The sequence below is a fragment of the Trachurus trachurus genome (assembly GCF_905171665.1).
Source record: "Trachurus trachurus genome assembly, chromosome: 5".
Taxonomy (NCBI): domain Eukaryota; kingdom Metazoa; phylum Chordata; class Actinopteri; order Carangiformes; family Carangidae; genus Trachurus; species Trachurus trachurus.
In genome coordinates this window covers 729284-741589 of record NC_139896.1, presented here as the reverse complement: position 1 = coordinate 741589, position 12306 = coordinate 729284, and the positions used below count along the sequence as shown (strand labels likewise).

Genomic DNA, 12306 nt, shown 5'->3' with positions numbered 1-12306 from the left:
CTAAATAAATGTGCCTCTTCAAAATCACTGTGCTAATATTTCAGTGTGCACTCTGCTTTATCTGTCTGTTTTCCAGGTTAAAGCAAACTGATGTGGCACAGTTTTTCCCTCCAAAAAAAGAGATTATTTAGAGGAATGCACACCAGAAAGAGTATCTGAAGAATTTAAATAAGAGAAGTGTTCAGAGGTGTTTTTTTGTAAATGACTAATCGTCAACCCAAAAATAATCGCTAGACTAATCGACTAATATATAAATATAAAATAGTCGATAGATTAATCGGGAGAAAAATAATCGTTTGGGACAGCCCTAGAACACTGTGCAAAGGAGGGAACGAAGCCGTTGTTGGAGCTTTAAGCCTTTAACCCTGTGTGTGTGTCAGTGTGAGTGCAGTTCTCTACCTGCCCACTCGGTGGCGCACCAGCCTGTGTGAGTCAGTGTGAGTGCAGTTCTCTACCTGCCCACTCGGTGGCGCACCAGCCTGTGTGAGTCAGTGTGTGTGCAGTTCTCTACCTGCCCACTCGGTGGCGCACCAGTCTGTGTGAGTCAGTGTGTGTGCAGTTCTCTACCTGCCCACTCGGTGGCGCACCAGCCTGTGTGTGTGTCAGTGTGAGTGCAGTTCTCTACCTGCCCACTCGGTGGCGCACCAGCCCGTGTGTGTCAGTGTGAGTGCAGTTCTCTACCTGCCCACTCGGTGGCGCACCAGCCTGTGTGTGTGTCAGTGCAGTTCTCTACCTGCCCACTCGGTGGCGCACCAGTCTGTGTGTCAGTGTGAGTGCAGTTCTCTACCTGCCCACTCGGTGGCACACCAGCCTGTGTGTGTCAGTGTGAGTGCAGTTCTCTACCTGCCCACTCGGTGGCGCACCAGCCTGTGTGTGTGTCAGTGTGAGTGCAGTTCTCTACCTGCCCACTCGGTGGCACACCAGCCTGTGTGTGTCAGTGTGAGTGCAGTTCTCTACCTGCCCACTCGGTGGCGCACCAGCCTGTGTGTGTGTCAGTGTGAGTGCAGTTCTCTACCTGCCCACTCGGTGGCGCACCAGCCCGTGTGTGTCAGTGTGAGTGCAGTTCTCTACCTGCCCACTCGGTGGCGCACCAGCCCGTGTGTCAGTGTGAGTGCAGTTCTCTACCTGCCCACTCGGTGGCACACCAGTCTGTGTGTGTCAGTGTGAGTGCAGTTCTCTACCTGCCCACTCGGTGGCGCACCAGCCCGTGTGTCAGTGTGAGTGCAGTTCTCTACCTGCCCACTCGGTGGCGCACCAGCCTGTGTGTGTGTCAGTGTGAGTGCAGTTCTCTACCTGCCCACTCGGTGGCGCACCAGGCTGTGTGTGTGTCAGTGTGAGTGCAGTTCTCTACCTGCCCACTCGGTGGCGCACCAGCCCGTGTGTGTCAGTGTGAGTGCAGTTCTCTACCTGCCCACTCGGTGGCGCACCAGCCCGTGTGTGTCAGTGTGAGTGCAGTTCTCTACCTGCCCACTCGGTGGCGCACCAGCCCGTGTGTGTCAGTGTGAGTGCAGTTCTCTACCTGCCCACTCGGTGGCGCACCAGTCTGTGTGTGTCAGTGTGAGTGCAGTTCTCTACCTGCCCACTCGGTGGCGCACCAGCCTGTGTGTGTGTCAGTGCAGTTCTCTACCTGCCCACTCGGTGGCACACCAGCCTGTGTGTGTCAGTGTGAGTGCAGTTCTCTACCTGCCCACTCGGTGGCGCACCAGCCCGTGTGTCAGTGTGAGTGCAGTTCTCTACCTGCCCACTCGGTGGCGCACCAGCCCGTGTGTGTCAGTGTGAGTGCAGTTCTCTACCTGCCCACTCGGTGGCGCACCAGCCTGTGTGTGTCAGTGTGAGTGCAGTTCTCTACCTGCCCACTCGGTGGCGCACCAGCCCGTGAGAGCCGATGTAGACGCAGTCGCCCACTTTGAGCCACAGGTTGTTGTAGCTCAGCTGCTCATAGTACTGACAGCCGGGCTCGCCGTGGGCCACGTCCAAGCTCACATCCTCCCGCTCCTACACACACACACACACGCACACACACACGCACACACACACACACACACACACATCCTTGTAAATCTATCTTTGTGAGGACATGTCTTTGACATAATGTATTCCCTAGCCCCTTACCCTAACCTTAACCATCCAAAACAAATGCGTAAACTTAACCTAATTTAAACCTAATATAAAGCTAATTATTACCTAAACTTAACCATTACTCTAAACCTAATTTAAACCTAATTATAACCTAAACTTAACCATTACTCTAAACCTCATTTAAACCTAATTATAACCTAAACTTAACCATTACTCTAAACCTAATTTAAACCTAATTATAACCTAAACTTAACCATTACTCTAAACCTAATTTAAACCTAATTATGACCTAAACTTAACCATTACTCTAAACCTCATTTAAACCTAATTATAACCTAAACTTAACCATTACTCTAAACCTCATTTATACCTAACTATAACCTAAACTTAACCATTACACTAAACCTAATTATAACCTAAACTTAACCATTACTCTAAACCTCATTTAAACCTAATTATAATCTAACGTCTTAACCCTCAAACAGCCCTAGAAACAACCATCCCTGTCTTCACCTTCTCCACGAGGCCGTCGGACATCTTGCTCTCCTCCGTGGTCTCGGGCGGCTTCTCTTCCTGTTTGGGCGCGAACATAGACGCCACGCGGACGACGGGCAGCGGCAGCTCTCTGGGGACGAAGCGCACCGAGCTCAGCGGCATCGTCCACATCTTGATCTTCTTGAAGGACTTGGACTTGGCCGAGTAGCGCGACTCGCAGACAAACACGTCCTCGGCTCTGAAGCCTTCGGGGTGAAGTTTGAAGTATTCCTTCAACGCAAACACAACGTAACCACAACACAAACACAACCAAAATTGACACAAATTAGACCACTGACCCCCATTGGACAAAACTTTGAAGCAAACACCAGAAATACACAAACTATCAATGCACGTTTAAATTAACCGTACATTTTTGAAAGATTATAGAGAAATTTCTGGAAAAAAGTGGTACAATTTCTCCAAAAAAGTTGAAACATTTCTAGAAAAAAAAAAAAAAAAAATGGTAAAATGTTTTTTTGTAAAGTGAGAAAAAAAGTGGTAACATTTCGCAAAAAAATTTAGTCAAATTTAGAAAAAATGTGGTAGAATTTCTCAAAAAAGTGGTAAAATTTCTCAAAAATGTATAGAAAGATGTGGCAAAATTTCTCTCTTAAAAAAGGGGCAAACAATAAAACAAAAAGGGGTAAACATTTTGAGAAATGAGAAGAAACTGATCAAATTTCTCAAAAAAAATTCTAGGAAAAGTGGTAAAATTTCTAAAAAAAAAAAAAAAAAAAAAGAAAAGAAAAAAAAGTCAAACAATAATAAAAAAAAGTGATAACATTTCTGAAAAAAAAAAAGTTAAAAAATTCTAGGTAAAAGTGGTAAAATTAGTAAAATTTCTCAAAATAATTCTAGAAAAAATGGTAAGATTTGGCAAAAAAAAATTGGAAAAAATGTGGTAAAATTTCTCAAAAAATTATAGAATAATGTGGCAAAATTTCACTCTCAAAAAAGGGGCAAACAATAATACAAAAAGGGGTAAAAAAAAAAAAAAAAAGTCAAATAATAATTAAAAAAGTGATAACATTTCTGTAAAAAAAAAAAAAAAAAGTGAAAAAATTCTAGGAAAAAGTGGTAAAATTTCCAGAAAAAGTAGTGGAGCCCCTTGAACCCTGTCAACCCTCCCACTTTGAGAACCATTGACATTTACTTTAGTTAGATAGTTTTGTTGTACTGGCTATACTTAAGTATTTAGTGGGTATACTGAGTAAACCTGAGTATCACATAGACTACACCACTGTGTTGTTGGTGTTGTTGTTTATACCTGAGTATCTACACCACTGTGTTGTTGTTGTTGTTGTTGTTTATACCTGAGTATCTACACCACTGTGTTGTTGTTGTTGTTGTTTATACCTGAGTATCTACACCACTGGCACCGACACAGGAAGGAAACTGAAGCCGTTACCTTCACAAACATCACCACACATTTGCCCAGGATCTTGCTGACGGGAGCTTTGTTGTAATAGTCGCTTTTAAAAACTTCCTTCTCCAAGAACTTCCTGGTGGCGAGATGGAAGGTTTCGTTGGGTCTGTAGAACCAGCAGCCGTACAGCCACTTCTCCCCTGCAGCGACCACAGGAAACAACAACAACAACACTGAGTTAGATCAGAGGAAACAACAACAACAACACTGAGTTAGATCAGACGTCAGTCAAAAGGGAGAAGCTTCTTAATTAATACATTAAACTATTATATATGCGATTTTCTGCCTCTGCGCTGGTCTCACATTTGGGCTGATTCTGACCAAACGGTAGCTCCTATCAGAAAAAGAAGCAGACCGTGGTCGTCGTAAGGACTTCCTGAACGATTTGATATGACTTTGGTGTTTCTACAGTAAATATTTTGGAAACACCTGTGAGTTATAAACAGGGGTCCGTTCTGCTTCTCTCAGGAAACCTTTGTATTAGAGTCAATGAGGAGCAGAGAGAGACCTGGCCGCACTCAGAGGCTCACAGTTTAGATTCTGTAACTCTCTCTGCTTTGTTGAGCACGTTGTGAGAGACAGAACAAGTTTGTCTACAACTGTGGAAAAAAATCATGTGTGTAGAGTGTAAATTGTGGCTGCGAGCAGCGTGGAAAGAGAAAAGTTTCAGACAATTTGGCTGTTTCCTATAAAACCAGACCGTTAGATGGTCGGTGCCTCGGGGCCTTTGCCCCGTGGCCCTAACAGTGTAGATGTTTCTCCTCCTACCTATCTCTAAACCAGATAGTTGTGGTCAGTGCCTCAGTGTGTTTGCCCCGTGGCCCTAACAGATAGTTGTGTCGTGCTGAGGAACTGATAGTTGTGTTGTTGCCTGGGTGAACTGATAGTTGTGTTGTTGCCTCAGTGAACTGACCGGTGTCGTCCTGCCACAGCCTCTCTATGTAGATGATGTGCGGCTATATAAACCAGATGTTGTGTAGCTGACTCAGTGAACTGACCGGTGTCGTCCTGCCACAGCCTCTCTATGTAGATGATGTGCGGCTATATAAACCAGATGTTGTGTAGCTGACTCAGTGAACTGACCGGTGTCGTCCTGCCACAGCCGCTCTATGTAGATGATGTGCGGCTATATAAACCAGATGTTGTGTAGCTGACTCAGTGAACTGACCGGTGTCGTCCTGCCACAGCCTCTCTATGTAGATGATGTGTGGCTATCTAAACCAGATGTTTGTTGTGTGGCTGACTCAGTGAACTGACCGGTGTCGTCCTGCCACAGCCTCTCTATGTAGATGATGTGTGGCTATCTAAACCAGATGTTTGTTGTGTGGCTGACTCAGTGAACTGACCGGTGTCGTCCTGCCACAGCCTCTCTATGTAGATGATGTGTGGCTATCTAAACCAGATGTTTGTTGTGTAGCTGACTCAGTGAACTGACCGGTGTCGTCCTGCCACAGCCTCTCGATGTAGATGATGTGCGGCTGTAGATTCGGCTCGGCCGGCTCCACGTACACGTAGTCCCCTACGTGGTACATGCTGTCCTTGAAGCTGCAGTCCTGGCTGTAGGTCCGCTGCAGGCTCGACTGCCACGAGCCCCCCACCGAGTCCTCCCTCTTCTCCGCTTCTGGGGGTCGAACAGGCGATCAGTGGAGAACAGAGTCAAGCTACAAGCACTAGTACTGACACTGACACACTTGGACTACTGCTCTGTGATCTGGTCCAATACATCAGAGAGAAATATGACTCGACTACAGGTGAGCAGACCAATACAAGAACAATGAATCACCATCTAGCGTGGCTATTGGCTAAGTGTTGAAAGTAGAGTCCAAATATTCACTGATATGTTTCATTAAAAAATGAGTCATGACAAAAACAGCAGAAATATTGCACAGAAGTTTATCTTTTTATTTATCTTAGTTTATCTTCTTTTTATCAATCATTTCACGAGGCAAATGACTGAATGTTGGTTCTTGTTACCGTTATGTAGAACAAACTTAAAGCAGAAGACATTGAACTACAGGGCAATGGAACAAATTACCACTTTTCTTGGTCTTGGATAATAACATTGCATGTTGCTTCAAGAAGAAGCTACAATAGTTTCTGTTGACCCAGGAAGGATAAATCTGTATGGTTGAACTACTGCTGCTTGAGTATGAAGAGGTGCCATACCATAATGTTGGCTGTAGTGTCTTTCTTTGTTTTTGTCTTTAGAACTGTCTTTTGAGCAACTGTAGTCTAGTCCAGTGGTTCTCAACCTGGGGTCCGGGGACCTCTAGGGGTCCTTGAGAGATCTGAAGGGGGTCCCCAATTTATTTATTGAAAATGTACCACTTTTTTCTGGAAGTTTTTTATTTTTGTTTTACCACTTTTTCTAGATTTTTCAAAAACTTTTTTGTTTTAGAAATTTTACCACTTTTTTCTAGAAAATTTTTACTTTTTTATTTTTATTTTGAACATTTTTTACGAGAAATTTTACCACTTTTTTCTAGAAAATGTTTACTTTATTTTGAACATTTTTTTTACGAGAAATTTTACCACTTTTTTCTAGAAGTTTTTTTTTTAATTTTACCACTTTTTCTAGATTTTTTAAAAACTTTTTTGTTTTAGAAATTTTACCACTTTTTTCTAGAAAATGTTTCCTTTTTAATTTTTATTTTGAACATTTTTTACAAGAAATTTTACAACTTTTTTAAAGTAAATTTTTATTTATTTTTATTTTTTACTTTTTTTTTTGAGAATTTTTACCACTTCTTCCTAGAAATGTTTAAATGTTTTTGGAGAAATTGGACCACTTTTTTCCAGAAATTTCTCTATGATATTTCCAAAAATTATTTAATTTAAAAGTATAAAAAAGTAATGTTCTTCAGTCTCAGAACAAATATTTGTGTATTTCTGGTGTTTACTTCTAAATTTGGTCCAATGGGGGTCCGTCGTCTAATTTGTGTCAATTTAGGGTCCTTGATGTACAAAAGGTTGAGAAGCACTGGTCTAGAGTGTCTATGTCATTTTGAATTGTGTTGTGAGATTGTTTCTCTGTCTTGTGTTGAGATGTTTGTGTGTGTGTGTGTGTGTGTGTGTGTGTGTGTGTGTGTGTGTGTGTGTGTGTGTGTGTGTGTGTGTGTGTGTGTGTGTGTGTGTGTGTGTGTGTGTGTGTGTGTGTGTGTGTAATGTATTTTAATGGTTGTGAATATGTATGTCAATGTATAATCAAGACCCCAGGCAGAGTAGCTGCTAATGGGAGTCTTTAATACACATAAACCTAACGACACTAGAGCAGCAGCAACGTACCCCTCTTCTCCTCCTCCCTCTTGATCTTGTCCTCCTCGAACTCCTTGGGCAGCTTCTCCTTCTTCTCCTTCTCCACGTCGCTGTGCAGGTGTTTGGAGGTGTAGCTGAGCGCCGGCGACATGAGGATCTCTCCGTTCTTACACAGCTCGTCTCTGATCCGGATGAAGAACTGCTGCAGCTCCACCGCGTCCTCGAAGATCTCCGAGTCCGTCCTAGAGGAAACGGCAGCAGCAGCAGCAGCAGCAGCAGCAGCAGCAGCAGCAGCAGCAGCAGCAGCAGCAGCAGCAGCAGCAGCAAGCGTCAGACTGGACTCATCTACAACTACAGACTGATACACCTAGGAACAGCTGTCAGTCGTCTCTAGAGATGCAAATATTAATCTATTAATCCAACAATAATCAATTATTAAATTATTCGTTAACTATTTTGATCGAATTGAATGAAAAAAAAGTCAAAATTCTCTGATTTCAGCTTCTTAAAGGGACAACGAGGAGTTTTGGAAAGCGAAGTGTTTTCACTACATTTCCCATGAGCCTCAGCGTGCATGTTGAAATTCTTGGACCGGCGCAAGACGGATGAAAGAGAAAACATTTACCAAGAATGTTTTCATTGATCAACTGAAACTAGGAAATGCTGGGCGAGTCGACCACTAAATAATAATATTAAAATAACTATAAAGACAAAACAATAGATTTATCTAAAATGGACCATTAACAAGTGGTAACGTGGATTCATCCACATTAATATCAGACTTTTTTATTACCAAAAGCAAACTCCTCGTTGTCCCTTTTAATGTGAATATTTCTGGTTTCTTTGTTCCTTTATGACAATAAACTGAGTCTCTCTTTGGTTTGTGGACAAAACAAGACATTTGAGGACGATGTCGTCTGGTGGTTTGAGAAACACTGACTGGTGTTTTCAAATTTTTTTTACATTTTATCGACCAAACAACTAATGGATGAATCGTTTAAATCATCGATAATGAAAATAATGGTTAGTTGCAGCCCTAGTCGTCTCATCGTGTAACTGGATGTTTGTTATTGATGTATTTCAACCATCTGCTGCTCTCTGCCCATTTCCATGTGGGTCAATAACATGAGGCATCCCATTGTCAACTGGTGAAACCAGAACATTTTCATACAAATCTGACCAAATACAGGAAAATAAATCTAGACTCAAATGTGGAATAAATGTAATTCAATTCTTTTGCAATACATTTACATACTAGCAGATGTTTTAGGATAAATCCTGCTCAGTGTTGCAACAATTCATTAAAATTCAAGTGTAGAAACACAGCAAAAAAACAATTTCAATTTGATGTTTTTAGAAGAAAGTATATTTTTTATAAGTTCACGTAAATCCACTGTAGGTGGATCAAATATTTAATATTGATTATTATTTTGTCATTTTCAGGCCATTGCAAATGACATAAAACCATCCTGAATACAAAATGTACATTTAACAAATCTGATGCTTTTAAAACCTTTATTTATTTGTCACTTCCTGTATTTGTTGGGAGGACATGACTCCTTTAGTTAAATGGTTTTAGTTGTTTTGTTTTGCGGTAATGTGGGAGAGATTATCTCTGGATTATCTTGTTCTATGTATTTAAGCGATGTAACATTTGTATTATTGCGGTTTTAACGGTGAACTGGTGTCTGTTCTTCATTTTCTGGAGTCTGATGAGAGGATTTATATTCTCATTAAATGAGTTAAAGTTCAATTGTGTTATTTTATTTTATTTTATTTTTTTATTTATTAGTTTTTTTGTTATTTCGTTTGATTGGTTATAATACTTATCATTGCGTATTGTCTTGTCCTGTGTTGTTATATGTGTTTGTTTTTCACCGCTGTCTTACACACTTTTACACTTGTATTGTTTCCTGCTTCATGTTGTTTTATCACTGTATTGCACTAAATTAAAAATTAAATTAAATTTTAAAAAATGAGTTAAAGTCAATCAGTATAGATGTTCTCTCACCAGTGCAGCCTCCTAATGAGTTAAAGTCGATCAGTATGGTATAGATCAGTGTGGTATTGATCGGTGTGGTATTATGGTATAGATGGTGTATTGCTGGTGTCTCTTACCGGTGCAGCCTGCGGGCCTTCTCCAGCACCTCGAACATGTGATCCTGGAACACGTCCAGCCTCTTGTAGCGGCCGCGGTCCACGTTGCCCCTGACGACCTCGAAGTCGAGCCGCGGCTTGTCGGGGTTGGCCGGGTCGCGGGCGGGGATCTCGGCCAGCGAGTCGCTGTAGCAACGGCCCTCGTCGTCCTGGTGACCCAGCACGGAGACGAAGAGGCTGCGGACCAGCTCCTGGATGCAACGAGGCCGTAACCATGGCGTAACCATGGCGTCAACATCTCTCTCTTTCTATACATACTCTATATGTTTGTATATACTGTATATGTACCGTTTCTATAGATACTCTATATATATATACTGTATATATACTGTATATGTACCGTACTGTCCGGACTACAAGCCGCTACTTTTTCCCGCCGCCCCGGTCTCCCAGCTGGTTCTGGTTACAGACTCTTCTGAGTTTTATTTTACAATAGTTTTACAACAAACTGCTGATTTCTCGGCATTGAAACCTGATGTTTTAAACAGGTAGAGAGGCTCCGCACACTGATCAAAAATGGCAATGTCCACCAGAGATTAACGGATGCAACAATTAAAGGTTTAATGGTCCATCAAACAACAAAAGAAGTGCAACCATGGTGATGAAATAAAACAAAGAAACAAAAATAATACTTACTTATTTTTACTTATTTTTGTTTCTTTATTTTATTTTATTTTATCACCATGGTTGCACTTTTTTTGTTGTTTGATGGACCATTAAACCTTTAATTGTTGCATCCGTTAATCTCTGGTGGACATTGCCATTTTTTTATCAGTGTGCGAGCCTTTTCCTCCTGTTGCTCTCTAATGTTTGTTGGCGTATACGCACCTGAAAAGAGGATTTTTTGAACAGTGAGCAAGAGCGCAAACACCTTTTCTCCTTTTTAAACAGGTAGAGGACATATTTCTCATCTCATGGCACAATTCAAATGGATCACGAAATAAAACTTGGAGTCCCATTCATTTGTATGGAGACTTTTTTCGAATTGAGGACCCATGGTGACGTTACTTCCTGCTTCTGCTTCAGCTCTCTATTACGGCCTTGCCTGGCAAAACTGAATTACAGATATCTACAACACATATCCAGTCTGGCTTTTAAATGTTAAAATGGCTTGTTGCCATAGGTGCAGCTGATACTCAGGTGCTCTATAGTCCGGAAAGTACGGTAAATCCACTAACACATGGGATACTTTTTTATTTTTTTATTTCTATTTTTTAATCAGCTAGCTACGTATTGGGGGGGGCATTTTGAGCATATCTGAATATATAATGTATATGGTAACTGTGTCCTTGCCTGTATGAGGCGCTGCACGTCGGGCAGGTGTGCGTCGTCGCTGCCCTGTTGTAGTGGGTAAACTGCTGTTACCTAGCCTAGTCTAGTTTTGAGCCTATCTGAATATTGTATATATATATATATATATATATATATATATATAATGTATATGGTAACTGTGTCCTTGCCTGTATGAGGCGCTGCACGTCGGGCAGGTGTGCGTCGTCGCCTCCCTCCAGCTGGCGGCGCGTGGCGAGCAGCGCGCGGTGCAGCACCAGGGCGTCGCGGTAGATGAGCGACTCGGGCTCGTTGTAGGTGCAGGCGTTGTTGAACATCAGCACCAGATCTTCCACCAGCGCGTCCACGTCCTGGTACTTGTTGGCCAGCATGTGGCCGCGGATCTTCTCCATGTCCACCGGCTTCTTGATGGCCAGGTAGTAGTCGGGCAGCTCGCCGCGCGACGGCAGCCGCAGGAAGATGGTGCTGAGGCGCCGGCCGCGCTTGTCCGTGAAGTTCTTCACCGCCTCGTACAGCTCGCTCAGCTTCTGCTGCAGCGGCGTCAGGTACTTGGACTTCTTCAGCGTGATGCTGCTCTTCCCTGGAGGAAACATTATATCATTATTATATTATATCATTAAAATATCATATTTAAACTGAGAAGAAACTTGGACTTCTTCAGCGTGATGCTGCTCTTCCCTGGAGGAAACACACAGTCAGTACACAGGGGTTAAACCAAACAGACCAGCGGTGTAGTCTGATGTTTCATAGTGGGTAAACTGCTGTTACCTAGCAACCAGTGGTGTAGTCTAATGTTTTGTAGTGGGTTTTTTAGTATAATCTGGTAAAATTTCTCAGAAAAAGTGGTAACATTTCTAAAAAAAAAAAAAAGAAATTCTTTAAAAAAAATTGTAAAAAGTAGAAAAGAAAAATTGAGAAGAAACTGGTAAAAATTCTCAAAAAATTCTAAGAAAAGTGGTAAAATTTCATAAAAACAAAAACAAAAAAGAAAATAAAAAAAAGTCAAACAAAAATCAAAAAAGTGAAAACACCACGGACCCCCATTGGACAAAACACCAGAAATACACAAACAATCAATGTACGTTTAAATTAGGCCTAGCTACATTTTTAAAAGATTATAGAGAAATTTCTGGAAAAAAAAGTGGTACAATTTCTCCAAAAAAGTTGTAAAAAGGTAAAAATTCTCACAAAAAAACAAAAAAGTGGTAAAATTTTGCAATTTTTCTCCTTATTTTTTTTTTTTTTAGAAAAATCTGGTAAAATTTCTAAAAAAATATATTTTTTAAAAAGTTTAAAAAATGTTAGCAGAAACTGGTAAAAATTCTAGGAAAAGTGGTAAAAAAAAAAAAAAAAGTCAAACAATAATAAAAAAGTGGTAAAAGTAAAAATAGTATATAGTAAATAGTAAAAAGTTTTGTTTTTTTTAAACTGAGAAGAAACTTGGACTTCTTCAGCGTGATGCTGCTCTTCCCTGTAGGAAACACGGAGTCACGGGGGTCGTATCACCTAGTGACAATAAACCTCTCTACAGGGAACACACACACACACACACACACACACAC

At 41.6% G+C, this 12306-nt stretch overlaps 1 protein-coding gene across 1 annotated transcript in view; it reads right to left on the bottom strand.

The window, feature by feature from the left end:
• LOC310986444 (protein polybromo-1-like) overlaps positions 1–12306 on the bottom strand; it is a gene marked incomplete at its 3' end in the record, with an annotated part of 40565 nt that overhangs the window by 11027 nt on the left and 17232 nt on the right. Inside the window, exons 16-22 of the mRNA XM_083972352.1 lie at positions 10915–11324; positions 9416–9645; positions 7328–7539; positions 5478–5663; positions 4025–4182; positions 2593–2844; positions 1850–1995 (exon numbers count right to left, since the gene is read on the bottom strand). Of these exons, the coding sequence (XP_083828478.1) occupies positions 1850–1995; positions 2593–2844; positions 4025–4182; positions 5478–5663; positions 7328–7539; positions 9416–9645; positions 10915–11324 (1594 nt within the window). The remainder of the gene's footprint in view (positions 1–1849; positions 1996–2592; positions 2845–4024; positions 4183–5477; positions 5664–7327; positions 7540–9415; positions 9646–10914; positions 11325–12306) is intronic.